This window comes from Podarcis erhardii, assembly GCF_964252035.2.
Source record: "Podarcis erhardii genome assembly, chromosome: 13".
Classification (NCBI taxonomy): Eukaryota; Metazoa; Chordata; class Lepidosauria; order Squamata; family Lacertidae; genus Podarcis; species Podarcis erhardii.
In genome coordinates, this window is record NC_138502.1 from 13105360 (window position 1) to 13120051 (window position 14692).

The following is a 14692-nucleotide window of genomic DNA, read 5'->3' on the forward strand; positions in this document are numbered from 1 at the left end:
GGGGCAAGTTAAGAGTCTGCTGCCATATATTTTCTGCATCATGGAGTTCCACAGATTGTGTTTGTCTTTGAGGATTATTACATTATCAACTCTACAGCACTTTCTATGGGCAAAGACCTCGACGTGGATTGGTGAGGTAGACGTTAGCACTGAATGACTGAGCAAACCTAAAATGTACAGGGATGGGGAGTATTTTTTTGTTTTTAAATCTAACTAGGAACCCCCTCTCCCCACAGAAAAAGAAATACAACCAGTAGAAGTCAGAGATACACTGAGGGTGCAGAAATATGGAGAACCTGCTTCACTTAAGATGTGCCAGTAGATCCTATCTATTCACACATGTACACAGGAACCCATTTCTGATCATTGGTGTTTTCACCTGAAAGCAGACGGGATGGAACAGTGGAAATGTGAGGCTGGAGAAAAGCTGGTGGGCGGGAGGAGACAGGCTGCCAATGAAATACCCTGGTTTACTTGATGCCATGAACTGGGAAGCAAGCATGTCATGGAAGGAGGAAGCAAACTCACATTCAAAGACCTAAAACCACCCTCAGAGAAGCAACCACAAGTGGCAAGCAGGAGGAGATACAGAACGTACCCCAATGAGCCATTCCAGTATGTTGTATTTTCAGGTGATTAAACAAAACAAAAGAACCTATCTCACCTTATTTCACAAAATCTGTCTGCATTGGAATAGCTCTTATAGGAAATACCAAAAAAAATAAAAATTTGCAGGGGGAGAAAGATGGACTTTGGAAACTAGCCCTCCCACCAGATAAAGAAATACACACAGAGAGAAACCGTTCCACTTTTTGTACAAGGCTACCTGCTGTCAGCTCCTGGCTAATTCCATGTTTTAAAGGGGGTGGGGGCTAAGCTGAAGCTATCAAGGTGTTGCTAGGACTTCAATTCCCATCAGCCCCAGCAGGCATGGTCAGGAATGATGGGAGCTGTAGTCCAGCAACATCCGGAGGACCACAAGCTTAGCTACCCTTCAAAGAGACTTGAGCTCATCTGATTCAGAGGGAAAACCAGGGAGGAACGAAGGGGAAAATACCTGAAAAGGAAGAGCCACTGTGTATTTTGCTGGTAAAGAACCTCGAGGGTTTCCCCAACCTGCATTGTTGCTGCAGCACCTCCCGTTTCGATTCTGCACATCTGCACAGACTCCCCACCCTAATAATAATAATAATAATGTCTGTAGTATCTTCTATCCATCGAGGGCATGTCTCCAACCCTGGGCAGACCGAGTTGCCCCAGTTTACCCCTATGTACACCCCACCCTCAGCTTTGACCATCGAACAGGGGGTGGGGAGCGTGACAGAAGACAGAGCATCGCAGGTCACACCTGCCTGGTACTGACCAAATCCCACCAAGACAATCCCCCAGGGCTTCAGGGCTGCTCTGCTGTGTGGCTCTGGAGGTGCTGCAGCAATATCGAGCTGTTCCGGGAGATCTTGCCAGGCTCAGCGTGCCCAAAGTATCTGCCCTTCTCCTGCTGCCCATGGCGCTGGCCCAGCACTCCCCCGGCACCCGAGGCTTTCCCCAAATCAAGGTGGAAGTAGGGCTCCGTGGTCTGCAAAGGGTCGCCTAAACTCTGCTTCCCGTCCCCACCACGATCCTTCGGCCGCAGCAATGCGCCCCTTTCAGAGACGTGGTTTTCCCTCTGCAAAAGGACAGCCGAGATCTCCGTGAAGCTCTCCCCAAATTCCAGGGGGCTCCCGGGGTCCCTCTCCTTGCGATTGTTTTTTGGTGGCGGCGGCTTCCGCACAGCCCTGGCTTTCTGCACCGTGTGTTCCATCTGGTGCCGGATCAGAGCCAGCCTCTCCGGGAAGCCCTTCCCACATTCGGGACACTTCAGCAGCCGCCCCTTCGTGTGGCCGGCCTGGTGGCACGACAAGCCGACGGCGTCCGCAAAGCTCTGCTCACAGTCATGGCACTTATAGGGCTTGGTGCTCGGGTGGCGGATGAGGGCAGCCATTTCGGTGGAGACCGGAGGAGGTCTGTCGGCAGGAGAAGCTCTCTTCTGCAGCGGAGTGGCAACCAAGCTGTCTTTAAGTGAGCCATCACCCAGGGGGCACAGACCAGGCTCTTCTTCAGGTGGGGTTTGTGAGGTGAGAGCTGAGCTGTCCTGGAGGTCCGGCCCACCCGAAGACGCCTCCTCTTCTTCAGGGGTGCTCTCAGGTGTGACCCCGTGCAGAGTCTGAGCTTTCGGGTGGATTCTCTGGTGCAAAGTAGGCCTCAAGGGGTCGCTAAAGGGCTGTTCGTCCAGTGAGACACTCTCATGGGGGCTAAACACCACTTTTTCATCGGAGGGCTCGTCACCAGAGAATATTTTCTGGGCTGTGGTAAAACCTGTGTCAGCAGGCTCCTCCATGGGATCGCTCAGTTGAGTTACAAGATCTGAGTCGGCCCGAGGAGGTTCTCTGGATTCAAGACATCCGTGCATTTCGTTCCCCAAGCTCTTCTGGTGGAGCAAGAGGCCTTCACGGTCCTCAAAGGCCTGGCCACACTCCAGACACTTCTCGCAGACGTGTTCCCCCCGGTGCCGAGTAAGGGCCAAAAGGCCCTCAAAGCTCTGCTCGCACTGGGGACATTTGTACAAATCCTCTTCCATGTGGGTCATTCGATGGTGGGAGAGGGATGCGCCATCGGCAAAGGCCTGTCCACACTTGGAGCAGGTGTGAGGCCTCCGCCGGTGGCTCTGCTGGTGGTACTCCAAGGCCGAACTATCCTTGCAGCCTTCCCCACGCTCCAGACAGCCCCATGGTGCTTCCCCCTCCTGACGCGGCACAAGAGCCGTCCCGATAGCAAAGCTCTCCCTGGGATCCACACGCACCAGCGTCTTCGGGGATCCTGGGCCAAATAGGAGCTCGGAGTCCTCCTTGCACCTCCTGCTCTCCTCGTGTTCCTTGAGTGCCTGGCTGTCGACAAAGCTCTCTCCGCACGCCCCGCAGATGTGCAGCGAGTGTGCTTCTTGGTGCTGCACTAGGGCCAAGTGGTCCTTACAGTTCTGCCCGCAGACGCCACATATCCAAGATTCATGGTTCTCCTGATGGCAGGCTAAGGCGCTGGAGTCCCCAAAGCTCCTTCCACATTCAGTACAGATATAAGACGTGTGGCTTTCCTGGTGCTGCGCTAACTTGGCGCCATCTTGGAAACTCTCCCCACATATGTTGCAGAGGAGGGGGACGTGGCCTTTCTGGTGCTGCACGAGTCCGGCTGCATCTTTGCACTCTGGCCCGCACATGGCGCAAGTGGCGCCGCTCTCCAGGTGCGATGCTGGTGCATGGCTTTCCCCACAGGATTCCCCCAGGCCTTCTAGCTCTCTGGCACCTCCTTTGCCGCTGCATTTCCCATCCTGCTGGTGGCGTTGCAGCTCCTCTTCCTGGGCGAAGCGCAGCCCACAGCCGTGGCAGACGTGGGGACGCTCCTCCATGTGGATGCGCTGGTGGGTGATGAGGTTGGAGCTCTGGGAGAAGCGCCGTCCGCACTCCTCGCAGTGGTAGGGCCGCTCGCCCGTGTGCGTCCGCCGGTGCTGCGTGAGGTGGGAGCTGCGGACGAAGGCCTTGCCGCAGTCGGGGCAGGCGTAGGGCTTCTCGCCCGTGTGGATGCGCTGGTGGCGGATGAGGGTGGAGCTCATGCCGAAGCACTTGCCGCAGTCGGCGCAGCGGTAGGGCTTCTCGCCCCGGTGGATGCGCGAGTGCAGCGTGAGGTTGGAGGCCAGCGAGAAGCTCTGCCCGCACTCCCCGCAGGCATAGGGGCGGCTCTCGCTGTGGCAGCGCCGGTGCCGCTCCAGCGCCGAGCTGAGCCCAAAGGTTTTGCCGCAGTCGGCGCAGCGGTACGGCTCCACCCCCATGTGCAGGCGCTGGTGCTTGACCAGGGTGGCGCCGTGGCCGAAGCGCTTGCCGCACTCCTGGCACTGGTAAGGCTTCTCGCCCGAGTGCGTCCGCTGGTGCTGGATGAGCTCCGAGCTCTGGATGAAAGTCTTGCCGCAGTCGTTGCAGCGGAAGGGCTTCTCCCCGGCGTGGATCTTGCGGTGCTTGACCAGGTTGGCACTCTGGGTGAAGCCCTTGCCACACTCGTCGCACTTGAAGGGGCGTTCGCCCGTGTGCGTGATCTGGTGTTGGATGAGGTCGGAGGAGCGGTAGAAGCTTTTCGGGCACTCCGGGCAGCGATAGGGCTTCTCCCCCGTGTGGCTGCGCTGGTGTTTGATGAGGTTGGTGCTCTGGGAGAAGGCCTTGCCGCACTCCCGGCACACGTAGGGCTTCTCCCCGGTGTGGGTCCGCTGGTGCTGGGCCAGGTTGGAGCTCCAGGAAAAGGCCTTGCCGCAGTCGCCGCAGACGTAGGGCTTCTCGCCCGTGTGCGTCCGCCGATGCTGCACCAGGTGGGAGCTCTGGGTGAAGGACTTGCCGCAGTCGGCGCACGTGTTGGGGCGCTCGCCCGTGTGGATGCGCCGGTGGCGCACCAGCTTCGACCACTGGCTGAACGCTTTCCCGCACTCGCCGCAGGGGTATGGGCGCTCCCCCTTCCCGCGTTGCGGAGGGGCCGCAGCGGGCAAGTTGTCATCCCCGACGCGGCGTCCGGGCTCCATACATAAAATGCCCTCTTCTTCTTCCTCCTCCTCCTCCTCCTCCTCTACCTCCTTCAAGGGCTCCATCTTCTCAGCATCACCTGGCAAAGAGGCAACGAAGGAAGAAGGAATCAGAAACGGGGAGGTCTCAAATAACCTGGAACGGGCAGAAACTTTAATCTGCCAGAGCTCAGCTGTGCAAAAGTTTGGGACGCCATCCACACAGGATTCCCTTCAACATACAAAGCAGCCTCAAGAGTACAGTCCCATCTAAAGGTAAAAAAGGTAAAGGTAAAAAAGGTAAAAGGTAAAGGACCCCTGGAAGGTTAAGTCCAGTCAAAGGTGACTATGGGGTTGAGGTGCTTATCTCGCTTTCAGGCCGAGGGAGCCGGCGTTTGTCCACAGACAGCTTTCCAGGTCATGTGGCCAGCAGGACTAAACCGCTTCTGGCACAATGGGACCCCGTGATGGAAACCAGAGTGCATGGAAATGCCGTTTACTTTCCCGCCGCAGCAGTACCTATTTATCTACTTGCACTTTGACGTGCTTTTGAACTACTAGGTTGGCAGGAGCTGGGACAGAGCAACGGGACCTCACTCTGTCGTGGGGATTTGAACCACCAACCTTCCGATCGGTAAGCCAAAGTGGCTCAGTGGTTTAGACCACAGCACCACCCGTGTCCCTACAAGCCCATCTATCCCATTTCTAGCCACCCTGGAACTGAGCTTGTTCCCCAGTACCGTTCTGTTTTGGGGAGACCCCATGAACTTGGTTCTGCATCAGCTCGAGCGTTTAACTAATCACCCATTTGGAAGCTAGGAAGGGTATTTTCCTCCCTAGACCAGACAAGTTATTAAATTGGGAAGCTTTCATTTTATCTTCTACTTGTTGCATGCTAATTAATACCTCCCACACAGACTGGCTGCCCCCATGCAGCTTCCTAGACACACACAAACACACCAACCGGCTGGGCTTTTGGATCCTGTCAGTGCTTTATGCACTTGAGTTAATAATGGATGTTGCTGTTTAATTCATCAAGTTATTTGTCGCCATTTAATACGTTGCCTTTAATTAATATGTCTTTCGGTTGTAAAGGACTTGAAACGTTCTTGAATTATGAGTGGTATCTAAATGTTGTTGCTCTTAAATGAACGCAGAACGCAGATTCTACAACCCCGTCACCCCGACCATTGGCCCTGCTGGCCGGGGCTGATGGCATTTGGAGTCCAACAAAATCCGGAGGGCTACAGGCTCCCCACCCTTGATCCATAAGTGAGGTGAGAGAGCCTCATGGAAGTGGGAGTCACAGGAAGTCACAATTTGTTGACTTTTGAGGAATGGAAGATTTCACAAGAGTGAAATCCTAGAATTCAAGAAACAACCTGGGAAGAAAAGGGGGGGTGTGGCGGGGGAAATCTAAACCTTTGGAAGGAGAGGAGGAAATACATGTTGCAATGGATATGGATGGGAGAGAGAGGTGGGTCTTGAGCCCTCCAATCCCAGATGAATGGCATGAGAGGGCCATTCCCTATCCCCTCTTTTCAAGACAAGAATTCCGCTTTCATCTTTCCCACCTGGTTGGGTGATTCTCAGGGTCCCCCCTTCCTCCAAAGTTCCAGGTCCGTCAGGATCCCTTGCCTCCTTTGTTCCATCCATGTGGGGTGCTGCAGCAAGAGCATTTTCTAGGGGACCTGCAGACCCAAGAGTGAAAAACAACAGGCTAAGTCCATGCGCCTTACCCGAGATGTTGAAAAATCTCCTTTCTATCAGGGTCAACAGCGCTAAGCCATATCAGTCGCTTTCAGGCCGTGTGCTGGGGAATCCTGCGGTTCCTCTACTTAATAGGAGATCAATACCAGTGAAAGGCAGCTCCCTGGTGCCAATCATCCCCTGATCACAGAGAGCTGCAAGCAAACTAGAGTGTTTGGAACTCACTCCTGCAGGAAGCACTGATGGCCAACTTGAGATGGCTTTTAAAGAGGATTAGACAAATTCACCGAAGTTATTAAGAGCTGGTAGCCATGATGAGCTATGCCCATAAGCGGGACGTAGTTGCACTCTCCCCATAAACAGGACGTAATTGCACACTCCCCATAAGCGGGATGTAGTTGCACTCTCCCCCAAAACACGACGTAATTGCACACTGCCACCTGAAATTCTCTCAAGACTGATCCTGCAGGTAACATGTTGCCAGCATAGCTAGTGGCATGATTTTGACATCTATGGGTACATCTTTAAAAACAAAAAGTTACATGCACTGCCCAAAAAAGACTGGGGAACATTAGCTCCATAGGTGATACCCACTACCCAGCATCCTGTTCTCTGCCAGCCCAGCCCATGGACTGAACATTCCTAGGTCCAAGCGATTCCTGGCTCTCCAGTTGCTAACCAAAAAGCGGGAGGGGGGGTGGAGAGTGGCAGCTGCGGCAACGGCTCGCTCAGGGTGGTTCAAAAATATACAAAACAGCAATGCACACAATATAGCATTCACACCTCCTGTTGGTTCCACTATAGCAGAGCAGAATGCAAAAAGTTTGTTTTTATATTTATAAATATATATATATATCCAGATGTAAAGCTAACATGAACAGCTAACCTAACGCTCATGTGATTCTTTGCCCCATCGGTCTAACCCAGGAACAACGTCACAGTCAAGCAGACATTGCTGTTCTTACTTGGGACAACTTATTTGAGATTTGTTGCCCCAGTTTCAAGCCCTTGTCACAAAGACGGCGACAAGCAAAGGGACCCAGCGCAGCAGAGGGACTGTGCAAAACAGGGAAGCAACCAAGGACCCAAACAGCTCTACCACCTTAGCAAAGACATGCGTGCGAGGGACAGGTCCTTCTTCTGCCTTTGTCTCTAGAGGCTACTACAAAACTCAGCCTTGGCAGCTGGGAACTGGCAGCAAACGCCCACTTGAGAGAGGGCCAAGTCCAGATACAAAGTCCTCACTCCCTGGTTCCTTAGCAAGCGCCATGTGCTCTTAATTTACGCTGCCCTCATGATGGGGACTGGCCACAATTCACAAAGGAGGGAAAGTGGGGAAAAGAGAAAATAATAATAACAATCAATTTAACTCAGGGAAGTGGGCAGATTCCAAACGGGTTGCAAGTACAGTGGTACCTCAGATTACATACTTAATTCATTCGTTCTGGAGGTCCGTTCTTAACCTGAAACTGTTCTTAACCTGAAGCACCACTTTAGCTAATGGGGCCTCCTGCTGCTGCTGCGCTGCCGGAGCACAATTTCTGTTCTCATCCTGAAGCAAAGTTCTTCACCCAAGGTAATATTTCTGGGTTAGCGAAGTCTGTAACCTGAAGCGTATGTAACCTGAAGCGTATGTAACCCGAGGTACCACTGTATGAAGTGCGTACAGACACTTTAGCGCTGAAGGTGAAGGCCACATCCACACAATACATTTAAAGCACTGCTGTACCACTTTAAACAGTCCCCACGCCCACACCCTGAATCCTGGGAACTGTCATTTGTTAAGGATGCTGACAATTGATAGGGGACCCCTATTCCCCCTCACAGAGATGCAATTCTTTTTGAGTCAGACTCTTAGTTCATTAGCACAAGTGGGGTGCATGGTTTATTCGGGCACAGGCAGTTCTGCAGGGCCCCAAGCCAAGGTCTTGCCCAGCCCTGCTAGATTCTCCATCCCCACACACAAGATCTCTTGCAACTGGCAATGCCAGCCATTGAGCCTGGGACCACGCCTGCATGCAAAACACTCGCTTTGCCACTGAGCAGCGGGCAGCTGGCTGAGCCAGAGATCGGCTGCATCTTAACCACTCGTCCTGGCAGATCTTGCTCCTTACTCAGGAATAAGTCCCATTGGACACGGTGGCACTTCCTTCTGTGTAAACAAAGTTTAGGATTGTGCTGCACAGGTTTACCTCAGCTAAAGAGTTGTGCAATGGGCTTCGCAAACGTCCAAAGAGCTCCCTTTCTTTCTTTTTTAATTAAAAAAAACAAGGAGCCTGTGGCCCCCTGCACATTGCTGAATTAATTCTGGCTGACCACATGAGCTATCCCTGTATATACTCTGAAAAGCATTGGTCACTGACTTTTACTGCTGATCTTATGTCAATGCAAAACTTGTTACTGAAAACTACTATCCACACAAACCTGCCCGAGTTCTGAGATCTTCAGGGGAGACCCATCTCTCGGTTCCGTCATGCTCACAGGCAGCAGGGCCTTCTCGGTGGCTGCTTCCAGACTTTGGAACTCCCTTCTTCCTAGAGAAGTTAGACTGGCTTCCTCCTTGTCCTTCTGTCAGCAGGTGAAGGCTTTCTTGCTCCAACAAGTGTTTGGGAACCGACTGCTTTTAATAAGGGGGCCAGTGCCGTGCTGTTTTTGTTGCAACTGTCTGTATGCTTTTAATATATCTAAGAGAGAAAGAGTTTTAATTATACTGATGTTTAATTGTTTTTCATTATTTTTTCCGTATGTTTTTAGCTGTTCTTATTTTATCTGAATCCCATGCAGAGTCCCTGCCAGGGGAAATGGCAAGGTATAAATAAATATAACTATCATTATTATTATTATTTGGGGAAAGCAACAGAAGAATTGTACAAGAAGGATCAGTGGTCTATACAGAGTTAGGGGGTTAATAGATGATGATTCACAGCTAAGGAGCAGAAAAGGTTGTGTCCCTTCTTTTGGCATAGGACAACCCAGGTTTTAGCACCCCACACTGTGGTTCTCTGTCCACAACTGCTTCAGAAAACACACACACACACAAAAGCTCCTCACCCGCTATATTTCACAAAGCTTAATGCAGAATAAATGGCACTTTCCCTTGTTCTCATGGTTAGAATCAACAACGCAGATCAGGAACGCTTCTTCATCTACTAAATGTGCCTTGCCGAGCAAATACGAAAATCCGTCTCTCAGGATGCAATCCTATGCACGCGTACTTTGGAGTAAAACGCGCTGGAACCCAAAGGCTGGGATCGCGCCGCTAACTCCTCTCCCCAGGCTACGACAAGGAGATCGAAGTGATATGAAGTACAACGCTGCTGATCTCCCGGCCAGCGCACTAAACAATGACTTATGTTTTGATCCTTTGCAAAAAACAAAACAAAATCCCTGCATTTGGCCTGTCCACACAACCGCCAACGCCAAACCCCGTCTCTTTTGTTTGCAAAATAAAAAAATAAAAAATAGAAATGCACCCATTTCCCAGCTCTTGCAAGACACCCTAAAACTCACCATCGCAGCTGCCGCTGCCTCAGAGGTCTGCAGCTCTGGGGAGATCTTGCCCCCCACGGGGACCCCCCCTCCCCATAAGGCCAGGGGAGCCCCCCGCCCCGAGCTCCCTGTGCACTGCAGTAACCCTGTCTCCGCTCACCAGCCACCAGGGCTCAGGGTGACTGGGAGGGAGCGAGTCAGAGGAAGTTCCCTCCTCTGCACGGTCCCCCCTCTTCCGCCGCTTGCAGGCAGGGAATGGAAAGGAGAAAGAGGAGGCATTCTCTATGGTGGTTAACCATTTCCATTTAAAGAGGCAGGTGGCCGGGGCCGGGGCTCCTGGCTTGCTTTCTGGGACGGAGCAGGCTCAGGGAGGAATCTCTTGGCTGCAGCTCCGGGAAGGCGCATTGCGCCCTCGTGGGCGCATTCGATTTCCAAGGAGCGCAGTGGATTTAGGGAACCAGGATTCCCAGATCAGCTCGGCGCTCCTCTGCAAAGCGGTCCAGAGCGATAAGCACCGGGAGCCAAAATGCCCCGACCCCCTTCCTCTTTTTTGTATATAAATTTTAATAAGTTTTCTTTTTTACAATTCAAGATACTCATTTTCCTTAAGACATCAATGACTTCCCTTCTTCTCTTTCCATGGTTCATTTTACATATAAATCCCTGCGTATTTTACAAAAACTATACCATTCAATATTCCATTCTCGCATCCATCAAAACTGATTTACACTGTTGAATTTATCTTAATGCTGCCAGCGTTTTCAGCTATAGACAATTATTTCCCATATATTCAATAAACGTTATCCAATCTTCTTTGAACGTATGTTCTTCTGATTCTCTTATTCTATGTGTTAAGTCTGTAAGTTGTGCATATTTCTCTCTTCTTCTTTTTACAGATGCAAAGGACTCCTTTACAAAGCTTTACTACCTCCTCAGCCGAGATATTTAATCTGTGGTCCTTCTTTTCCATCTGGCTGGAGAAAGCTGCTCCTGTTGGATTTCTGGCTGCCGTGGGGAATTTGGGAGGGTGGAAGGTGGTAGCCGTATTGTGGGAAAGGGCAAGAGGTTGAAAGCTGGTCAGCACCAGAGAGAGAGAGACTCCTAAGGGTGTGGAAGCAGTTTGTGGTTCTTCTTGGAATTAGCACGGTGTTTCCCCAGGCTAATGAAGAAATTATTTTTTAATCAAGCAATCAGACCAACACAAGTGCTCCTTGAGTGCGTTTAATTGTTTAATTAGCCGGTAGGCAGCCTTGCTTGCTCACTGTAGTCAGGCAGGTTGATTTAAGGAAAGCGATGACAGCTGGGATTTCCCAGACCAAAAGACAAAATCTACAGATTTCCTTTGAATATCCCTTCACCCTGTTCCATGTGCAAAATGAAGAGGTCACATGCGCAAAGCAGGGTCTTTATTGCAGTTGCCCCCAAGATTTGAGAAGCTTTTAATGTCTGGTGTTTCATTGTGTTTTTATATTCTGTTGGAAGCCTGCCCAGAGTGGCTGGGGCAACCCAAATGGGAGGGGTATAAGTAATACATTTCTTAAGATGATTATGATTAACCTCCTGGAGTTGGGTGATGATATTGCCACTAATCTGCTATTGTTGGTCCTGTGTGTTCTAATCATATTTTAATTTGACCATTTATTCTTGTTACATCTGTTTAGTATACAGTGATCGTTATGGCTACTGCTGTCAATTATAATTTTAATTTCTTACCCACCCTTCATCCTCAGGTTCCTCGGGGGGTTAAAACACAACATTAACAGCAATCTAAAGACTTATTATTAAAAAATACAACCACATAACATAGGGTGGGACCTGAAAATAGACACCTCACGTAGCAAAGGCCAGGGTAAAAGGAGATGCAACTTCAGCATTTGCCCCAAACTGTATAAAGAAGTTGCCAGATGGCTGCACCTCTGTGGGGAGGGAGTTCCACAATTTAGGGGCTGCCACAGAGGAGGCCCTCTCCAGGCCCACCAGCCTGAGCTTCTGAGGTTGGCAGAACCACCAAGAAGGTGGGCTTTTAGGTATGTGGGGACAGTCCAGGATTCACAGAAGCCGTCCCAGTTTCTGATTTTATCCTGGAATGTCTGGCTTTTCCTTAGGACGTCCCTTCATCAGACTTCATCAGTTCCTTCATCAGTATTGCTTTTGTAGCTGCATCCTAGCTGAAGGGTGTGCATGCATACATCTTGGCCAATTATTAAAATCTAATTGCATATAATTAAGAACAATGAAGCATGGAAAGACGTGTCAGTCCCTGTGAAGAAAACCCTTTTGCATGTTCATATAAGGGTAGCCAACTTGGTGCCCTCCAGATGTTGAACTCCAACTCCCATCGCCACAAGCTGTGTGGCTAATGATCAGGAATGATGGGAGCTGTAGTCCACAAAATCTGTAGGGCTACCCATTACGAATTCATGGAAATACCTGTCTGAGGGAGGGCGGATAACTCCAGAGAAACCTTGCACTGTATGTAACAGTAGAGAACAGACCCAAAGTTTATGGAATAGGAGAGCCCCAATACTCAAACTGTGCAGAGATGGCAATCCTGAAGTTCAGTAAATAAGAGATGTACACCCAGGTGTGCCCATAAGTCTTTATTACAAGCAAGTGAAAGAGGCACAAACTGGTGAATGAGATAACTCAGTTATGCTACATTCTTAATCGAGGGATGTCTCTCATCCCTGGGGAACAGCAATCAGATGTCCATTCTGTTTCTTCTCAGGGTTTTTGCATCAACATCTTGAAAACAGCTTGACTGTTCAAGAATCTGCGAAGGTGTGTTTCAGCTGCTCTAGCTCTCCTGCTGTTCACAAGAGAGGTGTTTTCCTCTAGAAAGGGCTGCCCACCTACCTTACCCAGAATATTGAAAAGCTAATTTCTACCTCTCTGAGAGAAAGCGAGGCATTGACAGGCTCACAGCGCTGCCCTCTCTAACCCAGTTGGCTCTCGGTTCCCTGTTCTGGAACCAGTGACAAAACACAGGAGAATCAGGCTACCTCTGCAGTTCCCAACATGGTGCCTGTGGGCACCACAGCACTCTCAAACAACACCCTTGCTGCTCCCAGCTCTCTGCCGCTCCCAGTTCTCAATTATTTCATTTTTTTTCTTGAGATTTGGTTTGTTGGAAGTTGTTGGGTCTTTGCAGACCGTCACCTGCTTTTGTGTTTTATTTGTTTACAGGTGTGTGCAGGTGTTCTACCTTTTGTCTGGAGAGGGTGTCATTGTGAGGATTGCCGATTTTTCTTCTGTGAAATGGGCATTTTGTGGAACCAGCAACAGTTTCTTAGATTTCCAAACATGCCCCCCCCCACTCTAACTAGTAGGATTCACTGTCTTTCTCAGACTTGGGGAAGGAATCAAGAATGCCAGCCTTTCTCTTAAGAGCCTATTCTCTCAGAGATTCCCTTTCCTCCTGGTGTATGTCCTCCGGACAAAGCTGGAAGTAAAGAACAATGCTTCCTCGCAACGTTTTGTCCTCGCCTCAAGGGCAGAGTGAAGAATAAAGGCCCCTCTTCTCAACCAGAAAGAATTATGTTTATCTCTTTGGCAAGAGGAGGTGGGCATAGGCGTAGTTTTAACAGGTGCACGGCATGTGGAAGATTTGCTTGCCAGAAAGCAACTATTTGGCAGAGAATAAAACAACTAAAGAGAAAAATTCAGAGACTAGTGCTTGGGATTTTTCCCTCCTAAAAGTGAAGGGTGAAAAAATATTTAGAAGGCAGCAATTAAATGTAATTACCTTTGGAAAGCTGAAGATCAGTAGTTGAAACTCTTCCAAGCACCAATTACAACTAAAAAAAACAACATATCATTTACGTCAGCATTTCAAACAAAAGAAATCACTGGAGTGATTACCAGTATGTCCTTAAGTTATATGTACCGAGTCCACAGTACATATTGGCCCAAATCCAGTTACTAGGCTTCCCCACAAATCTGGGAGTATAGGATACTGAACTCAATGGGATTTACTTCTGAATGATATTTAGAGGATTGCAGTGGAAACTCTACTAAAATCAATGCTATGGATTAAGGGTTACGTAGCACATGCGTCCCATTGAATGTGCAGGCCAATCCTATACATGTCTACTCAGACCGCATTCGCACAACACATTTCAAGCACTGTAATACTGCTTGAAACAGTTGTGGGTTCCCCCAAAGAATTCTGGGAGCTGCTGTGTGTTACAGGTGTCAAACGTTGTTAGGGAACCCCCTATTCCCCTCACAGAGCTACAATTTCCAGAGATCCCTTGAAGAGGGTTTGATTGCTAAAGGAGGGGAACGGGAGGCAACCTAGCAACTTTCAGGACGCTTAACGAACTACAGCTCCCAGCATTCTTTGGGGGAAGCCATGGCTGCTTAAAGTGGCATCAGAACTAAGTGTGTGGTTTGAATGTGAGGTAAGCTCCATTCAGTTCCAGAGAGACATGCAGCTGAATAGCGTACATATTTATTCAGAAGAGAACACGGCTAAGATCAACCATGCAGCCTGATACGGCAGTGATTCACAATTAGCTAAATACCGCAGACCCCCTGTTTTTCAAAAGCAAAGCCACAGACCTCCTACTTTTGAAAATTTTGATATTTACATAGTATTTTTTGTTATGTGAGTGGTGCCACGGACCCCTTGGGTGGGTTTCGTGGACCCCCTGGGGTCTGCAGCCCACTAACAGGGAGCCACTGCTATACAGAAATTAGCTGCACCAAGCCCAAATGAAATCAATAAGCCCACCAAAATCTCCCCAGGATCAAGCTGTCTTTAACAACTAAATTTAATTTGACAGGAACCGTTGGGTTGTATCCAATTATTAGTTATTCCCAGAGTAGACCCAAATAAATTAATGGGCATGATTAGGTCCATTAATTTCAGTGAGTTTATTCTGGGTTCTAGGTTGGTAGAACTCAACGTAGGGAAAT

General features: G+C 49.8%; 1 protein-coding gene across 2 annotated transcripts; it reads right to left on the reverse strand.

Annotated features, from left to right (window-relative positions):
* Positions 1–557: 557 nt before the first annotated feature.
* ZNF629 (zinc finger protein 629) lies at positions 558–9972 on the reverse strand. Of its 2 annotated transcripts, XM_081835185.1 has the most exons (4): positions 9794–9971; positions 8708–8967; positions 6148–6264; positions 558–4674 (listed from the first exon to the last, which is right to left on the reverse strand). In XM_081835185.1, exons 3-4 carry the CDS (start codon positions 6227–6229, stop codon positions 1394–1396), a joined length of 3363 nt encoding a protein of 1120 aa, XP_081691311.1. In that variant the 5' UTR covers positions 6230–6264; positions 8708–8967; positions 9794–9971; the 3' UTR covers positions 558–1393. The 2 variants fall into 2 exon arrangements, with proteins under 2 accessions (XP_081691311.1, XP_081691312.1); XM_081835186.1 differs by lacking the exon at positions 8708–8967 and having other exon boundaries at positions 9794–9972.
* Between the last annotated feature and the right edge of the window lie 4720 nt (positions 9973–14692).

What these genes read in the sequence shown, in the direction of transcription:
- ZNF629 (XM_081835186.1), bottom strand. Translation starts at nt 6,229, where the DNA reads ATGGATGGAACAAAGGAGGCAAGGGATCCTGACGGACCTGGAACTTTG. An exon ending in CCTGAGAATCACCCAACCAG is followed by an intron (nt 4,675 to 6,147) that starts GTGGGAAAGATG and finishes CCTCTTTGCCAG; the next exon opens with GTGATGCTGAGAAGATGGAG.